At 45.7% G+C, this 17,916-nt stretch overlaps 1 protein-coding gene across 4 annotated transcripts; it reads left to right on the top strand.

The window, feature by feature from the left end:
- Positions 1-5,618: 5,618 nt before the first annotated feature.
- LOC132464816 (GTPase KRas) lies at positions 5,619-15,131 on the top strand. 4 transcript variants are annotated; one of them, XM_060061424.1, is made up of 7 exons: positions 5,619-5,878; positions 8,477-8,594; positions 9,233-9,411; positions 9,935-10,094; positions 10,810-10,923; positions 11,114-11,248; positions 13,034-13,250. In XM_060061424.1, the coding sequence occupies exons 2-6, from the start codon at positions 8,484-8,486 to the stop codon at positions 11,231-11,233; spliced, it is 684 nt and encodes a 227-aa protein (XP_059917407.1). In that variant the 5' UTR covers positions 5,619-5,878; positions 8,477-8,483; the 3' UTR covers positions 11,234-11,248; positions 13,034-13,250. The 4 variants fall into 4 exon arrangements, with proteins under 4 accessions (XP_059917407.1, XP_059917408.1, XP_059917409.1 ...); XM_060061425.1 differs by having other exon boundaries at positions 11,865-13,118; XM_060061426.1 differs by lacking the exon at positions 10,810-10,923 and having other exon boundaries at positions 5,621-5,878.
- Positions 15,132-17,916: the final 2,785 nt, after the last annotated feature.

Raw genomic sequence — 17,916 nt, 5'->3', positions numbered from 1 at the left:
TGTATTGACTAATGTATTTGTGTATAACTTATAAAACATATATACAACAATAAAACTATTTACAACAAAAAACATTCATGTGACTATTTACAACAATTATTATTAAACTAGTATATACAAAAACAATGATCAATATTAATTGTTGTTGGTTTCTTAGTTCTTTTTTTCGCGCTGTCCGGTTTAACTTCTGTTTACTAACAGGTCAGCTGTCAGGGTTGCTAGGTGACGGGAGCAGCCCGTGGTCACGCAAGATAAAGGGCGGTAACGGTTTGTTACGTAAACCGGAAATGCTCCGTAGACTTGACCGTCCCATTTCTTCGGCCTTCGGAGTGTCCTTTGCGGTCTACGAAGGCCGCATCCTTCGAAGGACGCGGTCTACGAAGGATGCGTCCTATGAATTGGGACACAGTGTAAGACTCAAAAAGCCAAGGAAGTGTAAAACACAACAGCTTAATAAAAAACTAATTCCTCCTAGATCAAGCAAGGCAATGATCAAGAGAGAAAAAAGTGAGTCTGTATAGACTCCGGCTCAAATCCGTGCTTCATGGAACCCATGAAAAGGAAAAGAAAAACCAGAGCAACACGGTTTCCATTAGGTCCGCTACCACCGGGGGCGGAGCTACGGAATCCGGCTCTCCAATAAGGGGTCTCTCTCGGCCGTTTCTTATTTGAAAGATGGCGGGAGTGCCATACTGGCAAACAAAACCACCTGACAATTGGCGGGCCAATAGAAAAAAACCCTAGCCTGTTTTTCATTTGAAAAACGGTGGGAGAGTAAGACTGGTAGTCAAGCCCAACTCGCCAGCCGGCGAGAGGAAATCCAACCACGCCGCTTTAAAGAACATGTCTATATTCTTTAGCCGTAAAAGGGGTCCCGGACTCCAGCACAGAGTTGTCGAGTGAACCCCTGGACATGTCTACCATGTAATAACGGACAAAGGGGCCGGGCGAAGACCAAGACGCAGCCGCGCAGATGTCTTCCACCAAAACACCCTTGAGTAGAGCCGTTGAAGCGGCCACGCTCCAGGTGGAGTGAGCTTTAACGCCCAACGGTGGCGCCAAGCCCTGCCGAGAGTAGGCTAAGCAAACACCCTCACATACCCAGCGAGAAAACCGCTGTTTAGAGAGAGCGCGGCCCCTGCTAGCGTCGCTATAACACACAAACAACTGTTGTGTGGAGCGGAACGCGGCCGAGTGATTCACGTATATAGCCAATGCCCGAACCGGGCACAGGAGATGCAACTCCGCCTCCGCCTCACTAGAATGAGGCGGGGGGTGAAAAGCCTTAAGCACAATATCCCTCGACCGAAAATAACTATTAATGTTCTTCGGGAGGAACGCAGAATGAGGTCTGAGCAACGCGAAGGAGCTGTTCTCGTTTAGCAACAAGCAACTCGGGCTGACAGACAGAGCGGTTAGCTCACCGGCCCGCTTGGCAGAAACCAAGGCCAACAAGAGCGCCGTCTTAAAGGACAGGGCATCCAAAGGGGCCTGAGAAAGAGGCTTGAAAGGATCCCTGGACAATCCGCGCAACACGGTGGGGAGATCCCAGCGTGGTGTAAGCACGCGTGAAAACAGGACTAACCCGTCTAGCCCCACGCAAGAATCTCTTGACCAGTGGATGGCTGAAGATCGGTCCACCATCACAGCCTGCATGGCCAGCCGAAACGGCTGCCGCATAGACCTTGATAGTGGAGAAGGCCAAACCTTTCTCCAATAAGTTTTGCAGAAACGAAAGCACGCTTCCTACTTCACATTGAGATGGGACAGCGTGGTTCCTCTAACACCAATTAGAGAAGGCGCACCACTTCGCCGCATAGAGGGAAGAAGTAGAAGGCGCACGAGCACTCTGAATAGTGTTGATAACCGTCTCAGGCAAACCTTTGCCCTGCAGGATCAACCTCTCAGGAGCCAAACCAACAGCCGTCCCGAGACATCGGGCAGGTGGTGCACCGTCCCGTGGGCCTGTGAAAGCGCATCCGGCCTGAATGGTACCGGCCACGGCGCCGACCGCGCGAGCGCGGCCAGCTCTGGAAACCACAGAGCTGATCGGTTCTCCGGGGCCACTAATATCAGGGACAGTCTCTCCTGTCTGACCCGTTCCAGAAGAGGAAGGATCAGCTGGAGCGGGGGAAACGCATACAAGAGAGCCCGCGGCCAAGGTGTGTGTGCCAACGCATCTACCCCCAACGGGGGGAGATCCCGAGGGAGAACCACCACCTGCAGTGCGTGTTCTCCCTGGACGCGAAGAGGTCCACCTGCGCCGTCCCGAACCTCTGCCAGATCAGTCTGACAATGTCGGGATGTAGCCGTCACTCGCCTCGGCGGGGACCGCCTCGAGACATGAGGTCCGCCCAAAAGTTCTGGGCACCCGCGATATGCAGGGCTCTCAGACTGAGGAGATACTGATGAGCCCAAAGCCAGAGCTCGACCGCCTTTCGGTGGAGAGCAGGGGAGCGGACTCCCCCCTGTCTGTTGATGTACGCCGCCGTCGACACGCTGTCTGTCCTGATCAGAACGTGGCGGCCGCGCACCAGGTGAAAGAAATGCAACAGCACTTTCCTCACAGCGTCGAGCTCCAACACATTTATGTGTACTGCACCTCTCGCCAAGGAGGTGAAAGCATCGCAGTCATGGTGGCTGAGTCTAGGCAAAGCCCCGAGTAGACTGTCTGCCGGCTGGGGAGCGGGGAGCTCTTCTCCCAGTTGATGGCAAAACCCAGGAAGGAGAGATGGTTTATCACCAACATGGTGTCCCTTCTCGCGGTCCCCTCTGAGTTGCTCAGAATAAGCAGGTCGTCTAGGTAGAAGAGAATCCTCTTTCCCTGACGCCTGAGCGGTTCCAACGCCGTCCCCACACACTTTGAGAAGGTGCGCGGAGCCAGGGAGACACTGGTACTCGTACGCCATCCCCATAAAAGGCAAAGCGGAGAAACTTCCTGTGTGCCTGCCGAACAGGGACGTGGAAGTAAGCATCCTTGAGATCCAGGGATGTGAACCAATCGCCCTCTCTCACACACCGGAACAACGCTCTGACAGTGAGCATTCTGAACTTAGGGGCCTGTTGAACGGTAGGGGCCTGCGGTAGGGGCCTGTTGAACACGCGAAGATCCAGAATAGGTCTCTTTTCCCCTGACTTCTTGGAAACCAGGAAGTAGCGGGAATAAAACCCTAGGTATGACTCGTCGGGGGGAACGACAGTGATGGCCCCCTTCACCAAGAGACGGGCCACCTCTGCTGCCACAGCCGTGCTCGCAGCCGGGTCCCGTAGCGTGGTCTCCACCAACCCCATAAAGGGTGGGGGACGACGATTGAACTGTATGGGATGGCCCCATCTCAACGTGTTGTCCAACCACGATTGTAGAACGCACCGCCGACAATCTGTCTCTGGAGGCGGCTTTTCGTTAGGGCGCCATCCGGCGCCCGGATAGAGAAGCGCTGCCAGGGGAGGCTCCAGGCGAGGGATCCCCCTCGCCTGGCGTCGGCGTCGTCGTCCAGATCAGGGCCGGCCCTGAACAGGTCGATGGCGTCAGCGAGGTCAAACGCAGGAGAAAAGAAGAGATGCCTGGAGAGGATCCCCTCTTCAGGCAGCTCCCGGCAGGCGACACAGGAGACGGGGGCCGCCATAGCAGCCGCGGCATGGTCGGCGCCGAAGCACCGAAAGCACGCCAAGTGCCCGTCACCCGGTGCCAGGGAGGCGCATAGGGGTCCTGAAAAGGACCTAGCTCCAGGAGCGCTCTCAGGTGGCCCTGAAGAGGGCCGTTTGTCCAAGGCCTCGCCCGAGCCGCTCTGTTATTTTGATAACAGAGTTGCCCAGTTTGTGACCTATGGTTTACACGCATGGACTTTGCGGAATATGAAAGTTTTACTCAATATAAAATAATCACCATCATATCACATACTTCATTGCACTGCAACTCGGAAGGCTGGCGTCCGACGATTTAGGAACACACCATAAATTCTGTTTAGTTCTGACCGTTTTTTATCAAAAAAAAAAAACCTCCTGTGAAGAATTCCGATTCCGAACACAGTGCCCATGAACAGTCGCTGTCGGGAACACGGGTTAGCATGAGCGACATCACCGAGGAGGCATCTCGTTCTTACCAGGAGGACAATGACCCAGGCTCCGCAGTATAAAGGCGCGTACACTGTCCTGGTGATAACGAGATGGCTCGCCAGTGATGACGCTCACGCTTATGCGTGTTCCCGACAGCGACCGTTCATGTGCACTGCATTGGGAATTTAAGAGTTCTTCACAGCAGGGGTTTTTAATCCAATAAAAAACAGTCAGAACTAAACAGAACTTTTCAGTTTCAGTTTTTAGGATCAGTTTCATGTTTGCATGCCTTTATTTCCTTGATGCCTATCACCTCCTATCCTCTTGCTTTTAATTATGAGAAGCACATACAGTATTGCCACTGTATGGAAGGCAACACTTCCCCTTATCCTAGAGCCGGTTTACCAGTACACAACGTTTAAAACTGAGCAAAGTCATGCCAACAGATGTTACAACGTCAATCAATAGTAAAGTATGTGATATGATGGTTGATTATTTTATATTGAGCAAAACGTTCATGTTCTGCCATGTTCACTAGTAAACCATACATCACCAACTGGGCAACTCTGTTATCAAAATTTGGCCCGAGTTGCCGAACGGAAGTAGAATCATAACAGCGTCATGGGGTGTCGTTCACGCGAACTTTCCGACGTCGCGAAAATGTTTTCCCCATAATTTCCAGCTGTGAACGCAGTCAACTGTATCGGATCTTTCGTCACAGGGTGCGGGACACCGGGACTTCCTGTTGACCAGTTAGACAACTTCGAAATTGTTTACCCTTTGTAGTTTATTTTTAATATTTTTTAAAAGACACAAATCACACTGTGGTCTAATGGTTTAGATAGGTTTGGAAATCCCATTAAACGTAAGAATTACACTGAGTGACTGTAATATTAATGTTCGAGAGAGTAAATGTTTTCATTGTCACCTATTTAAATCCCATTTTGCAACTCTTCAGCACCCTGTAGCTGTGGGTGGGGCCGACATCAGGAATGGACCGACGGATTGTTTCCTGGATGACGTCCTCAGCCCGTTGGTTATATTTAGAGCCTATATAAAGAGAGGCGCCCCCTGCGCTCCGAACACTCTGCAGGCAGAGAGCTGCATGCAGAGGGCTGGGCCCTGCTCTGACACCACCTTTCCGGCATGTGAAACTGGTTCACAAGCAATAGTTTCCCCATTTGTTTTATAATGTTTTCAGACATATGATGATATATTTGTTATTATTTACGACTTAGTATATTTTAGGAACGAATGGTCGAATCACAAGCCATGCGTTACTACATCTAGGATCACCCTGAACGTAGCCCCTAAAAAAACGACTTGAAGTTTAATTTTATTTTCATATCCTCATTAGCATTGCATTTATATCGTATTTATATTGTATTTATGTGGGCCTCTGAAGGCTCTAACGAAACAGGGCTGTGTGGAAGTGTTGCCAGATTGGGCCAGATTTCCCGCCCAATCTGGCAACACTGGCTGCAGCGCGCCTCAGCCAGTGTTGCCAGATCGGGCAGGAAATCTGGTCCAATCTGGCAACACTGCTGTGTGGACGCTGGCTGCGGTGCATTGTGGGTAGCAGAGCTCCACCCGTCTCCTCCGCCCGGACTCCACCTCGACGTCAGGCCGATCGCCCGGCCCAATGGAAAGTTACACCGATTAATATCCAAACCTTCCTATATTCCTGTTTTCCTACCACCCGGCCGTGCGGAGGTGAATGAGGGGATCGGGGCGGACAGGACCCTCGGAGCGGGACTGAAGACGGAGGATCATCCGCCTGATCGTCGGTCGACACTGCGGACGCGGAACTGCTCAGCTAAAGGTAAAGCGACGCTAATGGCCCGGGTGGGGAACAAACGGGAGACCAGTACGGGAATCACACAGTGAGAATAAGATCCGCCGTTAGATATTTAAACTAGTGGGGTTACGTTTGAACCCTGACCGTTAGCGAATCGGTATCGAGTGAAAGAACTGTTCTGAACGCAAACTACGCCCAACACTACCCCGCCGTGTGGCCCTGACGCCTCCAGCAGCCCGGAGCCCCACCGCTGTTCCCCGTCTACACCCGGTGCAGGGGTGGGGGTGGGGGGGAGGGTCTGGACCGCTGCTGGTCTCCGTCTACAACAGGTATGGGGGGGGGGTCTGGACCGTCTTCACCCGGTGCAGGGGGGGGGGGGGTGGGGGGCTGGACCGCTGCACCGGTGCACCGCTGCTGGTATCCGTCTACACCCAGTACAGGCGGGACCCTGGACCGCAGCGGACACCGGTCCTCATGTCAACATTCTTGTGCTATATTGTTATTGAGATGAAATGGCCGTAGATTTGGGTAATCTCGGTCACCTCTGCCACTGGGCTGCTATGAGCTGCTAGGCTAACCAGTGGTGCTGCTCCGCGACCGACACAAGGGCCACACGGCTCTCGGTGGGCGGCTAACCAGTGGTGCTGCTCCCCGACCGACACAAGGGCCACACGGCTCCTGGAGGCCGGGCGTTAAACCACCAAATAGAAGCACACTCGGTTCTTCCTTTAAATAATGGCTGTTATTTGCTTGTCAACAGTAGTAGGGTCATAAGTGGGAAAGTTGTATGGCCGATTGAAATCCAGTGTGATCTGCCTGCATTGTGTTCAGCAGTAGGCTGTTGGACCACACTGTTCACTTCTGGATACACTTGATGCTCCATAAAAAGCATCAAATCTTGCTACTTTCTGCTACACACAATGCGTGTTTCTATATAGGGACTCTTCAAAGTGGTTTAAAATGTTGAAACCCACAGTCAAGTGTCAATCTAGCTCAGCATGACGGCTATTTGCAGACCGTTTATTGACATCTCTAATGGGAACTGTTTTTGCTTTATCTTTGTTATGTCCAAACAGATACGAGCCTGTTATAGACAAAGGCATACGTTGAAACTGCTCGATTATTCCTTGTTTCCCAGGACTAGACTTCTTCCTTTAGTGTAGACCAGAAGGAGTTGGTTCATCCTTCTTCGTTTTTTCGTCAATTTATTTTATTTATTTTGTTGCAGTTCTCAAATATTGTCTGGTTTTAAGTCATTCACTTGTCTCTGTCTCCAGGATAACATGCTAAGGGAACTCCTCCTTGACCCTAGGGCTATCCACACAAGTATGCAATGTACTGGAAGGTTGGCCTGACACTAATGATTGTTTTCAAAGCTGACGCCCATTTTCTCGTCTTTTTTTTTTTTTGCCTTAATGATTTGTTATGGATTTATGCCTGGCTAAAGTTTTCATTGTTTTGACAGAACATGCCATTAATATAATTTCAGGAGAAACCTTAATGCTAGCTTTGAGGCACAGTATTCAATAGTTTGGTCCGGACCAGAAAATGTGTATTTATTACTTTCCCTTATAATCGGGCACTGGTGGTTTAAGATCTTTCAGCACACCCTCATTAAAGCTCATCCTAGTTTTCTTGAGGATCAATTTTCAAACAAATAACGTTTTCTGAGCCTTTGGTAATTAATCCACACATTCTTCACAATAAATGGCAGAACCAAGTACAGGAAGGAGATATTTATTTATTTATTCAACTTCAAGGAGTGGGAGTTTCCAAAGATGGCCTGACTCCACATTCATTCCAGTATGACTTCAATATTCAAATCAATTGTTTATATTAAAACCACATTTAGTGCACATCGTTTTGTTTTTATATTTATCTATAAATAATCACATGAACGGCGCTCTGTGATTTTGTTACAGGGATTCCCTCAGTGTGTGGGGTGCTGTCTGCATACATCCTCACACACTGACACAGCCTCTTGATTTCTATGGAACGCGCATTCCCCGACTCAGTTGGGGATTGATGTATTTTTTAAATGTATATATCAAATATCAGCAATGTATTTAAAACCCATCACTTGTAGTGCTGGACGATAAATCAATTATTTATATTTGATTTATCTTCTAGCATTACGAGTTACACAAATATATCCTCTAGTTCTGTCATGCATAACAACACACTATTAACTAGCATAACACGATGCGCAATAATGAACAATTAGGGTTATCATTAACAAGATAACCCTAATTACCACAGTCTTCAAAAATCTCCTGGTGGAGATTTGTTTTTATTGCATTGCTGTATCTGTAGAACTACTGTTTTGTCTATAAATATTGTCTAGACCCAGTAGGCCATCATACCTCCACCTTCTACTAACTGCTTCTTACCTTCCATCCCTAATGTTTAGGTTTTTAACCTGAAGCATACTGACTCCTGCTCATTGTGTAACATTGGACCATCCTTTACTGCGCACAGCTCCGCCTGCTAGTCTTTTTCTAGCTGGCAAACACTTTGGAAAACCTCCTCTTTGAAGTTAAATAGTACCAAAAAACCTCTCTATATATATGTCTCTATTGCTATCTATATGTTTAATAAAACAGTATTCCTGCTATTCCCCAGGTGAATCATGACCGAGTATAAGCTGGTGGTGGTGGGGGCTGGAGGCGTAGGCAAGAGCGCATTGACCATCCAGCTCATCCAGAACCATTTTGTGGACGAGTATGACCCAACCATCGAGGTAAAGTCCATTTCACAACGTCGACGTACGTTACCTTCACATTAACCTCTTGGTCCCAGTATACTTGCAGAGTAGGTAGAGTAACAACCCTGTATCTCTACCCCCCAACAGGAAGGAAAATAGGGAGAATGTTGAAGGAACTTGTACCAGTGACCACAGTGAATTGCTAGGAGTGAAATATTGGCAGAGTGTCAGGCATATTATGTAAATTGACTTACAATTAAATCACATTTATGTTAAAGCTAAAAACAAAGTGTGTAGATGTCATGATGGACTGTCTCTTGAGGGTAGGATTATTTGAGTCCCTAAAAATGTTTTGTTTTCTAATTAGAGTCGCTTAAGAGGTAATTTACTGTCAGTTTAAGTCCTTTGGCCTATTTTCTCCAGGGACAATGCAACAGTATTTGGGTGTTTGGAAATTTGTGATCTGAATACAATGTATCTTGTGTATGCGTTATTGGAAGATCAACCAGTGTATAACTATTTAAGATGATCTGGAGTCAACATAATGAAATACATTTTATTAAATTTCTAGCACCCTGATAATTTGAATTAATCCAAATTAAAAATGGACAGGAATCTTGATCATATGTCTCAGAGGTAGTGGTTGACCCTGCCCGTCCTCCTCTTGTCTCCAGGACTCGTACAGAAAGCAGGTGGTGATAGACGGGGAGACGTGTCTACTGGACATCCTGGACACAGCGGGCCAGGAGGAGTACAGCGCCATGCGGGACCAGTACATGAGGACCGGCGAGGGCTTCCTCTGCGTCTTCGCTATCAACAACACCAAGTCCTTTGAGGACATCCACCACTATAGGTGAGTCCTTACCCCGTCCTCATGAGTTACTAAAGGGATCCACACTATAGGTGAGTCCTTACCCCGTCCTCATGAGTTACTAAAGGGATCCACACTATAGGTGAGTCCTTACCCCGTCCTCATGAGTTACTAAAGGGATCCATACTTGAGTCCTTACCCCGTCCTCATGAGTTACTAAAGGGATCCACAAAAGTGTTTAGTGATTTATTTTATTTTTGTTCAGTGATTTATTTAGTCTGAATTAAATATGAGGAGACTTCAGAAAAAATAAAATGCAGGTTTTTTTTAACCAAAATATTTCACAAGAAGCAGTTACGATGCATATAATAAATGAATATGAGACTCGATAAACTGAGCAGAAGGGAACATTATCCATCATTAAAGAAGCATTTAAATAACACAATCAAATGCTAACAGATGTAATAATATGACGGTATTATTAAATACTGTCTCAATGCATGAGCCTCTCCTGTGCGTCCACCTTAATAACCCTGGATGATAAAAGCTGCCCTCCTGTCTCCAGAGAGCAGATCAAGAGGGTGAAGGACTCCGAGGACGTGCCCATGGTCTTGGTGGGCAACAAGTGTGACCTCCCATCCCGGACGGTGGACACCAAGCAGGCCCAGGACCTGGCCCGCAGCTACGTCATCCCCTTCATCGAGACCTCTGCCAAGACCAGACAGGTGGGGGTCCTGGGAGCATGGCCTGGACACAACGTGCTCCCTGTGTATCTATAGAGACGTAGATCATATTACCTGGACCCTTCATGGTTTCAAATGCCTCCGCCGCCCTCCTTGGTACTAACTGACCTGCCATCTTCTCATGATGACATTTGGTCTGTGAAGCATGCAAACACTGGTCTGGTCACGGCTGGTGTCGTCGCCTCAGCTCTTCATAATGATGGTGCTACACATTGATCTAGAGTGGTATTCTTCTTGCGGTGCCTGTATTTTGTGTTTCAGTGGCTCTCTGGGCCCTTCTGATGTTCTGCCTCTCGGACCACGCGCTGTTCTGTACTTCCTCTTTGGATTGATTATAAATGGGCGATGAGGGTTTCGTTGCATGCTACCCTATCATACTCATGGAAATTAATTAATCATGGCCTAAAATGGATTACGATTCTTAATTAATCAACAATAATCATTAAGATTGGGTCATGGAACCTGCACGACGGGACATGTATTATTGGTCATTGTTATCGTGGTTTTAATTATTCTGGTGTGTGTGTGTGTGTGTGGCGTTGTGTATCTGGTGCCGGAATTCACGACATGTATTCATGACCTTTCCTGGACCTTTATCAATGAGGGCAATCAGACTCTGTTGGGCGCCAGCTCCAGTGATTCCTGTCCGTGCCGATCTGTCTCTCTCCTTGTGGCGGGCTTGTTGTTGACTTTCCAGAAGGCGTTTCTGTCCCGGCATACGTTTGCGTGTCCACCCCCCTCCCCAACGACATGGTTATCAGACCACACTGAAGCCACCAACTCCCATTTAACATTTCCTACTCCTACAACGGTTGAGTACAAGCCAAAGGTCCTCCTGGTCCTAATGTAACACCCATGTTAATCTATCAGACCAACCCGGGCCTTATCATACTGAATGTGTGTGGCTTGTGTACACACAAACCTTTTGCTTTGTAAACCATTGGTGCTTGTGTGCCCCCTGTGTACCATAACATTGAGGGAGGTTGTGTCTCGCAATGCAGAGAGTGGAGGATGCCTTTTACACTCTGGTGCGGGAGATCAGGCTGCACCGACTCAGTAAGCTCTGCAAGGAAGAAAAGACGCCGCGCTGTGTCAAGCTTAAAAAGTGTGTTGTGATGTAAAAAAACAAAACAGGGGTAAGTTCAGCCCTCCTCTGCCAGGTGTGTGTGTGTGTGTTTGATTTCTAGAGGTCAGTCAATGAGAGGCTGGGGCATTATGCTTACTTGCTAGGTGGGGCGGGGCTGTCTAGCTGCTTACTAACCAGGAAAAAGGGATGGTTGGTCTCCTCCTTTCCTCTTCTGGTAGTCTTCTTGTGTTTCGTGGTTGATCTCCCCCCCCCCAAAAAAACAACAACAACCAATCAACATGCTGGACAATCTGGGAGAGGTTAATGTCGTGATGTTGTGCGTTCCTTGGCCTGTGCGGTCATCTTGAGTGGGGCGCTGAGGGGTCCCTGCCGGGTCAGGTAATGAGCGGCTCCTGGATGGTAGGATCACACTGGGCAGAAAGCTGTGTGCTTGGCTTTTTCTTCTAATGCTCCAGACATCTGTCGCTCAAATCAAAGTGTTCCTGGTTCTCTTTGTCTTTTACACCTGTGTTCTGCGCCCCCCCACCCCCCTTGTCTTCAGAGTCCTTTCCCTTGCAATGGGTTAACCGTTCGGTTCTTTCCGTGTCTTTTCCCTGTGTCAATAAAATAATCATAAACCATCGAGCTATGGGACAGAACACTAATGGCGTGATTTCCATCTTCAGATATGCAACATTAATTGTCACCAAACCTATAGCGCAACTTCTGATGGGGAGGCATGCGATTTCAATCAGGATGACATCACAATCTGGAGACATATTTTTCGTGGTCACCATGGTGACTGAATATGTTGTAGGATATAGGGGTAGTGGTGGGCTATGTACACAGTCCTCTTGGTGCATCTGAGTGCTAACCTACATTCATACACCTGTAAATATCAGGATCTTGGAATATGTATTGATTATTCACCTCAATAGAAGACAATATTTCCCTGCACTGCAGTACTTGAATATAGGTTGTTTTTGGATAACATCATGGTGTGCAGTTGTATTGTAACAGGTTTTTTTGGGTACCAACAGACTGATTTAAGATTATACCTACTTAAAATTATGCTGGATTATGCTGCATATTCCTGTTGTTAATGTTAATGCCTGATGCCATTTAGTTATTTTATCTTTGTTTATTGGTTGATTCTTTACATATCTGCTGTGGAAGGACCTTTACTCTCGGCCTTACTCATTAAAGATAGGGTAGGCAATATATTTTATTGCCTGCCCTTTTTTATTATTTTCATATTTTTGGAAATTCTCTTAACATCCCGTACATAAATTGTACGTGCTGACACAAATAATCCAAAATTACAGTATCTGTGGCTCACAGACCTGAAATAAACCTGTCAAATAGCATTTGCATTGCGCCCGATCGAGATGCCTACCCGTCGGTGTACCTTCCTACACTGCTAGCTGTGTGCACCCTGCCCAAACCCTCATCCTCCACAAGGCTAGCCAACCTAATGCTAGAGCTAGCCAACTAGTCCCTGGTTCAGGGGAGCATGGAGGCCTGGGTTTTATTTCTATGGCATAGTTTAAAGATCTAGCTGCCTCTGGATGGTTTCTCCCAGAGATCGACCCTAGCTTTAATCGTACCATCTAAACACATCGTTTACGGGTCGATGTTGAAGTGTAATTCTCAATCCTAGATTGAAATATGGCACAGATTTGATTTGTATTGTTAAATGGCTTCCTCTCTACTTCTGTTTCAAATTGCATTCTATTTGAGATTCTGTTTCCAGAATATAACCCAAACAGCACCTCAGCCACGTGGTGGTGACCTGCTCTTGGGAGCCCCTGGCGTGCTGCACCTGTAACAATGCGTCTGTGTTTGTGTTTCCCAGGGCGTGGACGACGCCTTTTACACATTAGTGCGAGAAATCCGGAAACACAAGGAGAAGATGAGTAAGGACGGCAAGAAGAAGAAAAAGAAGTCAAAGACAAAGTGTACTCTAATGTAAAGGAACACGCCAACCTCCCCCGCACGCTTCAAGACAGACTGGAGAGAAAACAAGTTGAACATTTTAAGTAATACATTTGTACATTACACTAAATTATTACTCTATTTCTTAGTGCCCACCGTACTGAATTCTAAAATGAGCTAGATTCAGCTGCAGTTATTTTATTTTATTTGTTTTGCTACTAGGTAACCAGTAAGCTTGATCTGACCTTCCGTCTAGAACCAGGTGCCCCGTGCACTGGTCAGGAGGTCTTACCTGCTAGGAGGAAACTCTACTGAGGTGGGAGGAACTGATCTGAGTTTATGTCACTACTCCTTTTGGATCAATGTGTTAAGTAGCAACTTGTTTTACTCTTCATCAGGCCATGACCTACAGACGTTTGGTGATTCCTTCAGATCCTACGGGATGCCAAAGAATAAATTAAAATCCCATTGAATTAGAAATAAAAGAACACATGGAAAATGGACCAGCACTTACCTGGATAAATCCAGATGTACTAGCCACTGTGTAATATCCCATTCCTCTTTGAACTTCGAGATATGACTTGATAATGTCATTAAAGTTATGTTGTGGATCAAAGTATGCATGAGAACTCCTACTCTTCCCAGAATGTTTTAACACCCTAATTATCTCCTAATTACTTTGAAATTCATCTGCCTTTTGTATTGTGTGGGTAGTGATCTATTGCCTACAGAAGATGTTGTCCTTGCATGCATCGTGTCCTTAATGCCCTTAGAAATACTCGTTGCTAATACTGTATAGAGGCAACAGAGCCAGGAATGTGGAACTGTGACCATAGTGGAAATCTGTCACTTTCAAGTGATCATTACTTTTGCATTTCTGAGAACCAAAACCACCAGAATAGTTGGGTTTTAATAAATGTATGATTTAATGAAACCGCTGTAAGTAGACCTACCAGACCCATGCTTTTATATTCTCTTGCTTCTTAGCTCATTTCTGTGAGATTTGTTAAATTTCCACATTAGCCTTTTAAAATACTTCCTTCCACTAATTTCCCCCCAAATTCTTGTAGATAATTAGCTTAGTCTGGTGTCATGGAGGACGTTCAATATGTTGGTGAAATTGAGCTTCCTCCTGTTGTTTGGCCTTTTCAGGTTTTTGATTTACTTGCTCATCTTCTCAAATTGTTTGCTGGGCTGCCTTTCAAACAAGTTATTGTCCAGTGAAATAATTAACCATAATCACTCGCGTAACATGTGAAATGAAGTGATGTAACTGAAGCTATTTTTGGTAAATGGGCACAAATTGCCAATCATTTAGTTTTGAGACATTCAAATTTGGAGGGGAAAAAATTAACGTTCTCCTTGGAATCTTCTCTTTTCTCTGCAAATCGTAAACCTTCTGCTGGGAATTCTACATCTTTCAAAACTTTAGCATTAGTTGATGTGGGCGTTGGAAAATCAGAGGAACATTCACTGTCAGGCTTAATACGGTTTGTGTGGAGGAGAGACATGGAATATGATTAATGGATTTTAACCCACTGTATTACATATTGCTCATGAAGTAGATAACTGTTAATGCGATTGAATTCTAGAATCCACTTGTTCACAATACTGTTTCCTGAAAAATAGTTTTACTGAAAATGTTAATGTCCCTCTTATTGCGTGCCAACCGCTGATTTTTTGGAAATGTATCATTTATACCTTGATCGTATTTTAACAACCTTTGTATAGTTGTGATACTGAAAGGTGCATATTTTGTAAATTGTGCTTAATTTCTTTGGTGTGTCTAAATGAATGTTGCTTTAACGGAGCCCGGCTCCTGTCGGTGTATGTGATTAGGGAGTGCGACTGGGTCCTCTGGGAGTGGGTGAATGGATCACGACTCCACGCCCGTTGTGGGTGATGTCGTGCTGATCGATCTCAAATGAGTCTATTTTTTTGCCATGAATCTCACCACTCCTATTTAATGTGTAATAAAGAACACAAATAAAGAGGAGCTTATGTTGGTTGTTCTTGTTCATGTTTAGTAGTTCTTTAAGAAGCATTTACGATTCATGTTGGATAATATTCATTCACTTCAACAGCAGAAGCCTGTACGCAAACATTACTTCTATCAGGGAATACTTGGATACATTTTCACAACCATTCAATATCATCGCAATATCTGAAACCTGGATCAATAAGGACAGAGAACTGGACTTTGACATGGCTGGTTATGAACTTGGTTATATAAATAGACAAAATAAAGGAGGAGGTTGAGTAGACATATATGTGGACAAGACATTAAACTTCAAGGTGCTGGACAGTATTACAACAGTAGTGGATAATGTTTAGGAATGCATATCAATAGAAAACTGCAAAGAAAAAAGCAAAAATCGGATAATTAGTTGTTTTTATAGGGCACCTGGCTCTAATATTGAGGTTTTTAAAGACTGGATGGAAGACATTTTCGTTTCACTCAAGAGAATAATATCGAACCATCATAAAATGATGGTTCGATATTAATAAATTAACGTTAAACTTGAGCAAAACAAAATGTATGTTATTTGCAATCTGCAGAACAAATGAACAAATAAAGATACCGATTGATGGCGTAGACATTGAATGAGTTAGTCAAATAAAATTCCTCGGTGTAACAATTGATGAGAAACTAAACTGGAAATCTCACATAAAACATACACTCCAAGATGTCAAGAAGCATTGCAGTAATTATTCAAAGCTAAACAGGTTCTGGATCATAAATCACTACACATTCTCTATTGTTCACTGGTTTCACCTTATTTAAGTTACTGTGTAGAGGTTTGCGGCAATAATTACAAAAGTACATAACACTCACTGCTTATTCTGCAGAAAAGAGCTATACGGACTACTTTCAATGCTGGTAGGGATCACACAAACTTATTATTCATACAGTCAAAAATACTCAAATTAACTTGAATTTCAAATAGCACAATTAATGTTTAAAGGTCCCATGAGATGAAAATCTCACTTTATGAGGTTTTCTAACATAAATATGAGTTCCCCTAGCCTGCCTATGGTCCCCCAATGGCTAAAACTTGCGTTTGGTGTAAAACGAGCACTAGCTGTTCTGCTCGCCTTTGAAAAAACGGAGGCTCAAGTGCGCTGATTTGGAATGTCTGTATTCATGACGTCATCAGGAATCTCAGCTCCTCCCCTTACTCTGCCTGGCCCGCCCAGAGACGTTGGCCCGCCAACGAGACTCGACCGTGCGAGCGCCACATGTGTGTGTGTGTGTGTGTGTGTGTGTGTGTGAATACACACACTGTAACGCAAGTGTTTCTTGTTGGTTCTTTGACGTGTCTTGTATTTCCACAACGAGACTGTTGTGGGGGTTATCTGAGCCATGGTTGAGAAGGAATTGGGGGAAAGGAACTTTGGCTTTGACTGGCTGAAGTACATGAACTGCGACATGCCGCCGGTTGCCGCGAGGCACCATCGCCCGGCAGCGGGCAGCCGGCAGCAGGCAGCGCCCGGTTCAGTCGACTTCAGGTTGATGTGAAAGTGAAAGAACCAGAGACGTCGCAGAACCCGACAAAGTCGTTTGTGATTCATTATATCGTCTGGAGGCGCACACAGCTTTTGGCCGTGATAATATGTATCGTCTCTGGTATTTCTACAACGAGACTCGTATTGGGGGTTATCTCAGCCAAGGTTGAGAATGAATTGGGGGGAAGGAACTTTGGCTTTGACTCCCTCAAGAACATGAACCACGACATGGAGGAGAAAGGGATTGTTGGCGGCGAATGTCTCCAGCTTGAGACCCGCTGAGGGACCACCGCCGGAGGCGGAGGTGCCTAAGCGCTGCCCGGCAACGATCCCTTTCTCCTCCTTGTCGCGGTTCAGTCTACTTCACATTGATGAGGACGTTGAAGAACCAGGAACGTCGGAGAACCCAACGCGGTCGTTTGAGAATCATAATATCGGCTCACACAGCTTTTTGCCGTTATAATATATATCATATGATATAGATATCTATGTAGGCTATATGATAATATTTAGATATAGAGCTCCAGGACTCCCGTGTGTTCTAGAATATTTACAGAACACGGCTAAAGTCTGTGTGCGCCTCGCCATTGCGATACATCCACTGTAAACAGAGCGCATGGTACCGTGGCTGCAAGCTGCTCAGGGCCACACCCCTATGGAGTCAGTTTCCTGCCATAATTCAAACCTGAAAAAAAATGTTTCAAAGGCTTGTAAGTCTGGGTTTGAAAACTCAACACCTTGTGAAAAAGGTTTTGCAACACTGAAAAAAAGAGATTATAACCTGAAAAAAAATAAAACAAAAATTCAAACATCTGTAAACATCATTTTGTGTTCTATTTTATCTTCTTCATCATTTTCACCAAGACATTTTCAAAGTTCAAACAATTTCACCAGCGCATTTGCAGAGTTTCAAATCTGGCACTGTTCTAACAGTGTATTTCATTGTTGCCCGGTTTTGAAACCTTGTAAATGGGATTCTGCCAACAGGTGTTCATACATTGAGAAATACGTTTTGAAAGTTTGAATATTTAGTTTTAAAAACTTGTAAAGGTGTACGTTTACGACATTGCAACGTATTTTTTCAGAACTGACTTTTCAGCACTGACTTTTCAGAGATTTGACCACACAGGCGCAAGCTTTGAGTCACGTGAATATTGGCAGTGTTCTGACGCCACTCGTTTTGAAACTCCTGACAGTCGAATCTGAAAAAATAAAAAACGTTCCTGGGGGCGGGACCATTTAGCTCTAAACCTATTGGTTGCTCTCGGCTGACGTACATTCCAATCACATGTGCCG

Source organism: Gadus macrocephalus, chromosome 9 (genome assembly GCF_031168955.1).
Source record: "Gadus macrocephalus chromosome 9, ASM3116895v1".
Lineage (NCBI taxonomy): Eukaryota > Metazoa > Chordata > Actinopteri > Gadiformes > Gadidae > Gadus > Gadus macrocephalus.
Note: the sequence above shows the minus strand (reverse complement) of the source record. Positions and strands in the feature narration are given on the sequence as shown.